The sequence below is a fragment of the Oncorhynchus nerka genome, linkage group LG19, assembly GCF_034236695.1.
Source record: "Oncorhynchus nerka isolate Pitt River linkage group LG19, Oner_Uvic_2.0, whole genome shotgun sequence".
In the NCBI taxonomy this organism is placed as follows: domain Eukaryota; kingdom Metazoa; phylum Chordata; class Actinopteri; order Salmoniformes; family Salmonidae; genus Oncorhynchus; species Oncorhynchus nerka.
In genome coordinates, this window is record NC_088414.1 from 34,461,911 (window position 1) to 34,474,351 (window position 12,441).

At 43.1% G+C, this 12,441-nt stretch overlaps 1 protein-coding gene across 1 annotated transcript; it reads right to left on the bottom strand.

The window, feature by feature from the left end:
* Positions 1-4,194: 4,194 nt before the first annotated feature.
* LOC115147066 (fibroblast growth factor 13-like) lies at positions 4,195-11,158 on the bottom strand. The gene is made up of 5 exons (XM_029689056.2): positions 10,831-11,158; positions 10,074-10,184; positions 9,516-9,619; positions 7,177-7,375; positions 4,195-5,911 (listed from the first exon to the last, which is right to left on the bottom strand). The coding sequence occupies exons 1-5, from the start codon at positions 11,030-11,032 to the stop codon at positions 5,769-5,771; spliced, it is 759 nt and encodes a 252-aa protein (XP_029544916.1). The 5' UTR covers positions 11,033-11,158; the 3' UTR covers positions 4,195-5,768.
* Positions 11,159-12,441: the final 1,283 nt, after the last annotated feature.

Genomic DNA, 12,441 nt, shown 5'->3' on the forward strand with positions numbered 1-12,441 from the left:
ACTGTGATGCAGTGACTTAGACCACTGCGCCACTCAGGAGGCCACATATGAGCTAAGAGTTGAACTCACACATGAGTTAAGAGTTGACCTCACACATGAGTTAAGAGTTGGCCTCACACATGATCTAAGAGTTGGCCTCACACATGGTCTATAAGAGCTGGCCTCACACATGGTCTAAGAGCTGGCCTCACAGACAGTAAGAAGAGTTCAATTATTGTATTTAATCCTGAGGCTGAGTGTGTGTGACATGAAAAATTCCCCAACAAACATAACAACAGGGGTCAAATGAATGGCCAGTAGCAGATCAGAGGTTTAGGGGTTAGGATCTTAGCAAGTACCACAGCATGGCCCTTCATCTGCAATGATGCAATTATTTTTGGAAGTTAGCCATTGTCATGAGCATCAAGGATAAGGCAAGCATGCCACACAGGCCAGAGCAGTGAAGAATATCCCAGTCTTATCAGTCACTCTTAACCTGTCAATGAGTAGGCCATTTAGATATCAATTACATGACATGTGATATGTATCTCCTAATAGTAATGGCTATCTAGATGGAATACTCATCGGCTGAGAAATATAACAGATAAATAACGTTCCCTTCTCCCTACCATTGACCCTTTTTTGACCCCTCAAGAGTGATTGATAAGGGTGGTATATTATTCATTGCTCTTGCATGTGTTGCATGTTTACCTTATTCTTCAAACCAGGGCTATAGATCCATCGATTGATTGCTGTCAAGGATGTGCGCTGTTCTCTCTGTTGTCATCAATACCATAATCGTTACCAATGCAGGAGGTCTATTAGCCCAGAGTCTCAGTCAGTCCCTGTTGTGTAGAGGTCTGTGCAGGACTGACTTCTTCATCTCGCTCCCACCCGCACCCGCAGGCTTTCTGTGCGACTCCCACCCCCTAAACGCAAGAACTGGTCCCCAACCCAAACGCATACCCGCAATGTTATTTTAGGCGTACTTGCCAGCCATGATCCCTGCAATATTGCGCCCTATAGGCAATATCGTTAATGTGCAAAAAACAACAACTAACAAATAGGTTAAGTTACCAGAGATCCTTACGTGGCCCATTGTATTCGGCTATTCAAGTGGCCCATTCTATTAGGCTATCTGTATTACTGGGCTATATCAGCCAATATGCTAGACGTATTTTGAAGAGAGCAGAGCTTTTTAGCTATTTTCATAGCCTACATTTTAAGAATGGGCGATTGTTAGACGAGACAAATATGGGTGATCAATATGTATTTCTAGCCAATGTAGTAAACTATAGCCTAATCATATTTAGGAAGTACATTTCCTTGGGAAGATAAGTCGGAAGTTTACATACACTTAGGTTGGAGTCATTAAAACTCGTTTTTCAACCACTCCACAAATTTCTTGTTAATTAACAAACTATAGTTTTGGCAAGTTGGTTAGGACATCTACTTTGTGCATGACACAAGTAATTTTTCCAACAATTGTTTACAGACAGATTATTTCACTTATAATTCACTGTATCGCAATTCCAGTGAGTCAGAAGTTTACATACACTAAGTTGACTGTAACTTTAAACAGCTTGGAAAATTCCAGAAAATTATGTCATGGCTTTAGAAGCTTCTGATAGGCTAATTGACATAATTTGAGTCAATTGGAGGTGTACCTGTGGATGTATTTCAAGGCCTACCTTCAAACTCAGTGCCTCTTTGGGAAAATCTAAAGAAATCAGCCAAGACCTCAGAAAAATATTGTAGACTTCCACAAGTCTGGTTCATCCTTGGGAGCAATTTTCAAACGCCTGAAGGTACCACGTTACTCTGTACAAACAATAGTACACAAGTATGAACACCATGGGACCACGCAGTCGTCATACCGCTCAGGAAGGAGACGCGTTCTGTCTCCTACAGATGAAAAATCAATCCCAGAACAACAGCAAAGGACCTTGTGAAGATGCTGGAGGAAACAGATACAAAAGTATCTATATCCACAGTAAAATGAGTCCTATATCGACATAACCTAGAAGGCCGTTCAGCAAGGTAGAAGCCACTGCTCCAAAACCGCCATTAAAAAGCCAGGCTACAGTTTGCAACAGCACATGGGGGCAGATATTGTACATTTTGGAGAAATGTCCTCTGGTCTGATGAAACAAAAATATAACTGTTTGTCCATAATGACCATCTTCGTGTTTGGAGGAAAAAGGGGGAGGCTTGCAAGCCAAAGAACACCATCCCAACCGGGAAGCACGGGGGTGGCAGCATCATTGTGTAGGTGTGCTTTGCTGCAGGAGGGACTGGTGCACTTCACAAAATAGATGGCAGCATGAGGAAGGGAAATTATGTGGATATATTGAAGCAACATCTCAAGACATCAGTCAGGAAGTTAAAGCTTGGTCGCAAATGGACAATGACCCCAAGCATACTTCCAAAGTTGTGGCAAAATGGCTTAAGGACAACAAAGTCAAGGTATTGGAGTGGCCATCACAAAGCCCTGACCTCAATCCTATAGAAAATGTGTGGGCAGAACTGAAAAAGTGTGTACAAGCAAGAAGGCCTACAAACCTGACTCAGTTACACCAGCTCTGTCAGGAGGAATGGGCCAAAATTCACCCAATGGGATTTTTTTTCACCCAATGGGAAGCTTGCGGAAGGTTACCCGAAACGTTTGACCCAAGTTAAACAATTTAAAGGCAATGCTACTGAATACTAATTGAGTGTATGTAAACTTCTGACCCACTGGGAATGTGATGAAAGAAATATAAGCTGAAATAAATCATTCTCTCTACTATTATTCTGCCATTTCACATTCTTAAAATAAGATCCTAACTGACCTAAGATGGGGATTTTTTACTAGGATTAAATGTCAGAAATTGTGAAAAACTGAGTTTAAATGTTTTTGTCTAAGGTGCATGTAAACTTCCGACTTCAACTGTATATGATATAGCCTACCTTTTAGGAGCGGGACGATTTGCAGGCAGAGACAAATAAACGGCGCAAAGCTCGCTCACTATGGTGTCCATTGTGCGCCCTGCGACTTCTCCTTTCAAATGATCACATTTTTGGATTGCACCTCGGCTCACGTCGGTTGAGCGCCCTGCACTTCTTTCCATTATCAACATTTAAGACACTGTAGTAAACTAGTCTAATCATATTTAAGTTAATTTCATTGGAAAGTGCCACGTGATTCTCCGCCCATGCATAGGCAGCCTACTCTATTTCAATGAGACCACACATATAGGCTACTACGCGCACTTGATCTCGCACGCCCAACTAGGAGAGATAGAGACGACATTGAGAGGAGAGGTAGGCTATTGAAGTTGAAGCAGCGAATTCTGAGTGTGTGAATAATTGCGACAAAGGTGTGCTTTTAATACAATACATAGGCGTAGGCTAACGGATACAAATCAGGAAGACAACCGTTTCCAAATAAACTGCGGAACAACAAAATATATTGTCATTCCAGTCGTCGGTCTGACCGCCCTCTCCCACCCGCAGCATTACAAATACAGACGCTATAATGATCTCTGTCAGGACCCGCAGGACCTGCTGTGTTTTTTGCCATGTGCTGCTATGCTTTCCCCACCCACCCTGCACTGAAGAGCTCGCCTCATATTTGTACTGCATTTCTTTCTTTCTATGGCGAATAGACATGCTTAACCAAATGTTCTTTAGACTGCACGATTTCTCCTGCACCCTTTCTCTCTCTCCTCCCTCTCTCTCATTTATAATAGTGTTTGTACTGTCTACTCTATACCATCTCAAGCAGAGCTCTAGAGTTGAGCTCCACTCTGATTGGCTCAGTCACTCTCCTGTTGAGAAGGTCTTGTATTTCAACATGTGAGGCATCATTACGATCAATATTATTGGCCTTTCAGCCTCTAGCTAGCACCACAGCAAAATGGCCTAATCACATTCATTCACAAACCATCTCAGAGCAAGAGTTCTGATCTAGGATCAGGTCCCCCCTGCCCATATAATCTTATTCATTATGATTAAAATACAAAACTGGTCCTGGATCAGCACTCCTACTCTGAGATGCTTTGTGAATGAGTATGGGCTCAGTTCCCTAGGGATTAAATGATGATGATCTAGCTATACCATCCATATGATGGTGTTGATGATGGTGGATTAATGAATAACCCTTTCATGCCTGGGGTGGAGCCAATATCAACAGGTGGGAAAGAAGGACAAAAATAAAGCACAATTTAACAAAAATCGTATTTCCTTATAAACATTTTATTCAGTGCATTTTCATTAGAACAACAAATAACCTACTGCAAGAAGGTACCAGATTAAAAGTGTATCTGTGCTCTGTGGATCATTCACTTGTAGTCAGTCTGGTATAGACTGGAGCAGAGCGTCCAAAACAGGTAGATAATAAGCATAGTAGACCTACAGTACATCATGCTGCTATTTCCCAGAGGTCCACAGTCTTCCATGCAATAATAGTGTCAATCAATCAATCAAAATGATAGACATAAGCATCTATTCGGCTCCAGGGGGAAAAACAATGCAGGAGAATACAAACAATCATTTCATCTGTAAGAGCCCTCAATTTCACTAATAATCCCCATTTGATGGTCAAATAAAAAATCAAGGATTATGTTAATATCCTTTCACACACACACAAACAAATGACTGAATACATCTAAATACCATATGAAATGTTGTTTATAGTTTGTCAAAGGAGACTACTAATGACACAATACTGTAAAAGGGTTGACATAAGTTTTTAAACAACTACTCTGCTTCTCTATTGTATTATTAAAACAAGTTGCTGTAGACCACACATCGTCCGTGTCTGATTACCCCTCGTCTCCTTGTGTTGTAACTCGTAGACTGATGGGTATGCCAAAATAGAACCTTTCAAAGTATGACACATTTTGAAAATGCTTTAAATGCCAGGATGTCATGCTATTGAGGAAGAGATTTATCTTTTTAGACCCACGTGTCTTTGACAACATATCAGCTGATAATCAGAAAAGGGGGGGATGGGTTGTACCAAAACGAATGAATGTCGGAAAACAACGCAATTGTGCATTAGATGATGCATTCTCAGTATGGGTGAGCCTAGTATGTTGATATTTGTTGCTTACTGCATAAATGTTTACTAAACAGTACATTCTAAATAGTATGTAGTACGATTAGTACACACTACACAGTTTGTAGTACGATTAGTACACACTACACAGTGTGTCGTTTTAGTAGTAGATAAGACAGATTTAGGACATGGCCTATGCTTGTGATTCGATTTCTTTCTTTCTTCCTTTCTTTCTTTGCCTTGAGTAAAACTAGAGAAACACGCTTGACTCTTTGGTACACAGGAACAAATGATCGCAATCAGTATAGCTGGCAAGCAATTTATATGGTAGACGAGGCAGAAGGCTTGCAGATATGTACACCTTGGACTCAAACACACAAAAAAGCTTTTTTTAGGAGGCATGAAAGCAACAGTTGATGGACCACATAAATACTGACCAGTAACTCTCCCTCTCAAGACCTTCAGAGAGATATACATTGGTAATACACTACATATGCTCAAGAATACAAGGAAGAATATAAATTCCAGACCAGCAAAATGGCTTTTCGTATCGAAGTTCATAGCAAAGTTGACCCGCAGAAGCTCGCTCATGGATTTATTTAATTGATGATGTCATAGTCTGTCACAGTGGTTTCAGTACACACTAAGCTAAGCTAATTTGCTTCCTCTCCACCTGTTCAGTTTGATGAGGATCAGTTGAGTCTGCTTACAGTGAGAACCGCCCTCTGCCTGACGCTGACCACCACAGCTATGTGGACTGCTCGTTGTGGCTCAGTGTCTTCCCTCCTCCGTTCAGCAGGGCTGATGCACTACGGCTCTTAGTGGGAGTAGCGCTGCCGGAGCGGGAGAACTCGGTCAGATCATGGAGAGAGGGTTCCCTGTACATGGCAACTGGAAGACAAAGAAGCAGATAGGGTGTCAAGTTTGGTAAAGATCAACTCTGGTTATCTGTATTGTGCAGAGCCTTTGACAAACATGATATTCTTCTGTAAAATGCAACGATATATTAGGGGGTCTTTCTAACAAGGCCCTTAACTCCAACAGTTACCCCAACAGCCTTCAACACACACAGAGTAAGACCCACTCACAGCCTCTCAGAGTAAAGACGTCAGCATGCTTCCATTCGGCTCCCTTAAAAGACATTAGCTTGAAAAATAAGAAAAAAAGTGGCAATAGTACTGTTTGTGTTACGCCTGCTCCCGCTCCTCCTCCCCCTGGCGCTCTAGGGCGCCAGGATCCCCAGCATTACGCACTCAAGCCACCATCAGTACGCACACCTGCCTTCCCTCCGTCATGCGCATCAGTGATGATTGAACTCACGTGGACTCAATTACTTGTGTCATTACCTTCCCTATATCTGTCTGTTCCCAAGCTCTGTTCCCTGGTTCAGGATTAATGGTCTCATGTCCCGGGTTCCGACGCTGTTCCTGTCTTGTTTCCTTGTCTGTTCCCGAATAAATGTCTGACTCCCCGTACCTGCTTCTCCTGTCCGGCGTCGGCCCTTACAGTTGGTCCATTTTGAGACATCATAGCCAGTATACACTTACTCAAAATAGTCTGAATTAAGATAACTCAAGAAATCTAATATGTAAATTGCTGTCATTAATTTTGACGTTTTTGTCGAGGTAATCTTAGTCGTGCACTTTTACATCTAAGATTTTTGCTGCAGTATTTCTCAATGAAAAATGTGCATGAAAAAATGATTTGTCTCTTGTTGAATGACAACAGACTTTATTGAAGAATCCCTACTGTTGACCAATCACCAACGAAGGGGTGTAGACTTCAGCTACCGACTCGGCTGGTCTCCAGAAAAATGTTTGTGTGCTGAACAGTCCCCCAAAAAGTCCAAAACAAACAAAAACGTCACAAAATGTCATCATAATATATGCACCAACCCTTCCAAACTGTTTCAGCTGGGAAGCATGTGGACGCCTTAGAGCGGGGGTGGGCAACTCCTCCAGGGCCTGATTGGTGTCACACTTTTTCTCCATCACTAGCAAACACAGCTGATCAAATGTCATTCTAAACTGAAGATCATGATTAGGTGATTATTGGAGTCAGGTGTGTTTGCTGGGGCTGGGGGCAAAGCTGTGACACCAATCAGGCCCCCGAGGACTGGAATTGCCCACCCCTGCCTTAGAGTAAGACCCACTCACCTTTCAGTGGCTTGGGGATGAAGTGGCCTGATGGTTTATTCTTCTTCACGTGGTTGCCCTTCATGATGACTCCCTCTTTATTGAGGCCAAGGTACCAGGCCCTGCCAGACTGCTGCTGTCTGTAGAGCATGGAGGAGTAGGTCACGTAGTAGTTCTCAAACACTGACTCCTTGAACTTACACTCCGGGGTGAAGTGTTCCTAAAGAGGGAGACAGAGAGGCGATAAAGACAGGAGTGTGAATGTGAGAAATAAAGAGATAAGAAACATAAAGGGATAGAAAAAGAGGGAGAGAAAGAAAGAAAGCTTCACTTAGTTTCAGCCATTTCCCTCTCACCCAGGCTATCCATTCATATCAAATGCCCAAAGGGAAGTGAACGAGGACAGAAGGGATGGACTAACTACCTGGCATGAAGCGCTACCAGAATCTGTCCAGAGCAGTACAGAAGGCTGTACTAAAAGTTGGGACCAATTCCATTTCAATGGTTGGGAACGTTTTATGTGCACAGTTTTCAAATCAGCATAGGCCTGCCCCAAAGTGCCCAGCTGCTAAACAGCATAAACAGGCCCCAAAGTGCCCAGCTGCTAAACAGCATAGACAGGCCCCAAAGTGCCCAGCTGCTAATCAGCATAGACAGGCCGCAAAGTGCTCAGCTGCAAATCTGCAGTAAAAGATCCCTTACAACTGGTCGCTTTCAGAATTGAGTTGTGAAAACATCAGTTGACTGATGAGCTGAATTAAACTCGCTTGCCATACTGTGTGAACAGGCCTATGATGGGAATGTCAGACTATGGGAATGTCCATCACTCTTACAGCTCAGATTGTTGTGGCGAGCTGATTACTTTTCACCTGCACAGTTTGAAAACACAGACTCATTCAATTGCCAGACAAAGGTCAAAGATCAATACTTTAATTGGCAAAGATCGATACAAAACCTCATTCTGCAAGAGACACCAATGTCTATGGTGATAATACACATACCCACATCCAATCACACACTCGCTCGCACACACACACACACGCACGCACGCACACACACACAAACACACCCACATCCAATCACATGCACGCACGCACACAAACACACACACGTGCATGCAAAAACACGCACACACAAACACGCACCCACACACAAACACACCGACATCCAATCATACGCACACACACGCACCACACACACACACACACACACACAAACACACCCACATCCAATCACATGCACACACACACACACCCACATCCAATCATATGCACACATACACACGCGCACGCACACACACATGCACACCCACATCCAATCATACGCACACACACACACGTGCACAAACACACCCACATCCAATCATTGGCATGCACGCACGCACGCACACACACACGCACAAACATACCCACATCCAATCATACACACACACGCACAAACACACTCACGCAGGCTAGGCTTTAGGCAACTTAGCTAAATAAACAGAATGAATCTAAATACACTGTCTAACATTCAGCCCATGCTGTATTTTTCCATCCAGATTGCTAAATGACCTCACCAGAGCTGAAACAATCCCAACTTCAGAGAGCATTTCCATACTCATGTGTCTCCATGGTAACTTCCAACTCCCCAGAATACAAACCAGCCCTCTCGTAAAGATGGCCCCCAGGTTACGAATGGAGACATAAACAGAGGGACAAGATCGCTATTACAAGTTAAAAACACAATGTGGTGGCCGCTGCAACACTCACAACAGCAACTACTGCACAACCACTGACCTTAGTCATCACTCCAGTCACTTTGGTTTTCACACCAACAATTCATGCTTAAATATAATTAACATGACAGTTAAGGTGACCTTCAACGTAATCACTTAGCTCAGTAACACAGGTAGTAGTATACTTAAGCAAAAAGGCAGCTCAGGGGTTTGTGGTATATAGCCAATATACCACAGCTAAGGGCTGTTCTTAGGCAAGACACAACGCTGTATATTACCCCAATACCACAAATTCCCGAGGTGCCTTATTGTTACTATAAACTGGTTACCAATTAGAGCAGTAAAAATAAATGTTTTGTCATAACGTGGTATACTATCTGATATACCACAGCTGTCAGCCAATCAGCATTCAGGGCTCGACCCACCATGTTTATAATGTGATCCTGCCACACGGAAGCCTAACTAGGGAAGTATGTATGAGACACAAAGGAGTCGGCAGGTAGCCTAGCAGTTAAGAGTGAAAGGTTGCTTGTTTGAATCCCGAGACGATGAGGTGAATAATCTGTTAATGTGCCCTTGAGCAAGGCACTTAACCCTGGATAAGAGTGTCTGCTAAATTACTAAAATGTAAAGTGAGACTCACCGAAGTGTAGAGGAAGCCGTCGTTGTTCATGGCTAGGTAAAGCTTGGTCTGAACCCCCTGGATGGCCACCACTCGCAGCCCAACAGGAATGAGGTTGAACACAGCTGCAATGTGGAATAAAAAAGAGAGTATAGGTAGTACACTTTTAGAAAACAGGGTTCTTCTGTTGTCCCTATAGGAGAACCATTTTTGGTTCCAGGTAGAACACTTTCTGGTTCCATGTATAACTCTTTTGGGTTCCATGAAGAACCCTCTGTGTAAAGGGTTCTACATGGAACTCAAAAGGGTTCTACCTGGAACCAAAAGGGTTATTCAAAGGGTTCTCCTATGGGGACAGTCGAAGAACCCTTTTAGGTTCTAGATAGCACCTTTTTTATGCGTGTAGACAATATAAGAGAAAAAATTATACTGGAGATGTCGTAGCGAACATAGAGCTACAGAAAACATTGAGCAAAAGAGGTGAAGTTGACTATTCTCTCTTCTTGAATTCTATATCACAATAATCTGAAATATGAACGAATTCAAGGCAAAAACACAGTCAAAAACACATAGTCCTACCATAGCTGTTGTCCTCGTCCTTGGTTCCATCGATGGTTCCATCAGCTTGCATCTGAAGGCAGAAGCCTGTGCGGCTGTACAGCCTCGTCACTATCCCCTTGAGCTGGGGCTCTGTGGAGACAACAGGGAAGAATGTGAGAACAGGAGGAGAGGGAAAAGAGGAGATATTGGACAAATACCAAGTCTATAGTCCAATTATACTAGCTCGTTTTCTACTGCTTCACACACAGTCAGTAGTAAAATTACCAGAGGAACCTCAGGCATCCCATAGACATCACACTGTGGCACAAACCCAAAACAGTGTGATGGGTACCTGGGATAGTGGTGGCTGGCCATGCAATATCAAGCTCATTCATAGTTTCAAAAACAGGTAATCTACCTGTCTGGATGCTGTACACTGACACTGTACTTTGAATGTCATTCTTGTGAAGATGACAATATAGTGCACAACAGAAGCATGGCAGTGTGAATACGTTGTGCACTTTTCCGATGATGACAGTGTCGTGTGTTAGAGTGAGGTAATTCATTGATGAGTGCATGGACGTGCAGGATCACGACAGGTTGATGGATAGATAGTCAAATCATGTATTTCTTATACTATACCATCACAATTTGGACAAATGTGCCATTACTCTGAGGTCTTCAAATTTAAAATGGGAGAGGATGGAAGTGTTCGTGGTGTTCGAATTGTTGGTGATGATGATTATGATGATGACAGTTATTGTGTTATGTCGAGAAATCACACTCAAGAGCACACCTGGTCGACTTATTCTCTTCCGTTTCTTAGAGCCAAAGAGTTTGACGCGTGAGAACACGTTCAGCTTGCTCGGTTTCTCACAGGGTCCCCTGTCCCCTGCTTTGCAAATATTCGGACTGCTTGCGCAGCGGCAGGCATTCGCCTTCTCCCGCTCCCGCTCCCTCTTTTGCCGAATGAGGGAGCTGGCGATCGCAGCGGCCATAGCCAGTTTGGCGGTTTAGTGATGGCAAAACGTCCCAGAAGAAAATTATATATTCACCACTCACCAAATAATGGATATTATCCAATGAAATCTAAGCAGTATTGTTTTTATGCAAACCAAATAATCCATTATATCCTTAAAGTGCGTAACAAAGTCATTATAGTTTTATTGTCACAGCTGGAGAAAAATATACTGGATATTCCGAGCAGACAAACCTCCCACTGACACACACTGGTTTAATCAACGTTGTTTCCACGTCAATTCAATGCCAATTCATTGCAATTGCGTTGAACCAACATGGAATAGACGTTGAATTGACGTCTGTGCCCAGTGGGCTCGTGCGCCTTCAGCTGTGAATCAACAGCTAGCCTATCCAATTTATACATTCGATGTGTTGTTGATCACTGCAGCTTCTCATGCGTGCACACCCGCTGTGATGCATCCATCCACCCTCCGTGAGAAAAATGTAGTCCTCAAAATGCTTTTCAATCAATGAAACAACTCTTGTCATAGTTGTGTGTGCCATTAATGCAGCAACCGCAAGCAAATCCTCTCCTCAGGTTTGGAGCCAATGCCACATAACCTACAGTATGACTTACAGTAAAGGCTGTTAGCGCCACGTGGTATACCACTCATATATGTTAGGCTATGGCGAGAGAGAGGGAGCGAGAGGGGGAGGTCTTGCCTCATTTTGGTGCAGAGATTCCGCTACTATTCCTTCCACCTCTGCGATATGAATTGCGGCATAGGAGTCTGAACAAAATGCATTAGGAGAAACTGCGGGCGCTTTTTGCAGGCATCTTCGTAACTGAATATCGGCATGTGACAGGCAAGGCACGAGACGCTGATGCAAAACACAGAAAGATATCGTCGCATCATATAAATCCAGGGAGAACAGAAGATCACTGATAGCACCCTATGGTCTCATGGCAAAAATAATCAAGGGAGGGAGGTGTTCCTAGATTAGTGCTTTCTGCTAAAACTAACTTGTTTTTCGGCAGATTAAGCTCATTCAGCTCCCCTGTCGCCTCTCCAATAGGGCTGCGGCCATGTAAAGTGAATCTGCATAATAGCCTATACGTTCGAGAGGCTTAAATTGGTGCTTTCCGAAGCGCTGAGAACATGAGCTCGGACTCAAGGCTTTGGTGGGGGTCTTCATCTTGGGGTAACATCTGTCTGTTGCCTCTCTTGAGTCAGGTAACAACCACATCTGTCATCAGATTGAAATGCATTGACGTTTTGTTGTGGTGTCGGATTTGGCCGCATTTAGGCCTATCCTAAATTGAATTAACCTTTCATCCAATATAATAAAATAAGAAGAGTACAAATAAAACGGCAATAACAACAATAACGTCAACGACATCAACAATAACAAATCGTTGATTTGAGTATAATTTGACCTAAAAAAA

Coding starts and splice junctions, on each gene's coding strand:
- LOC115147066 (XM_029689056.2), bottom strand. CDS start 11,032: ATGGCCGCTGCGATCGCCAGCTCCCTCATTCGGCAAAAGAGGGAGCGG. Junction 9,620..10,073: donor GGACGAGGACAACAGCTATG/GTAGGACTATGT, acceptor TCCACATTGCAG/CTGTGTTCAACCTCATTCCT. Junction 5,912..7,176: donor CATCCCCAAGCCACTGAAAG/GTGAGTGGGTCT, acceptor TTTGTCTTCCAG/TTGCCATGTACAGGGAACCC.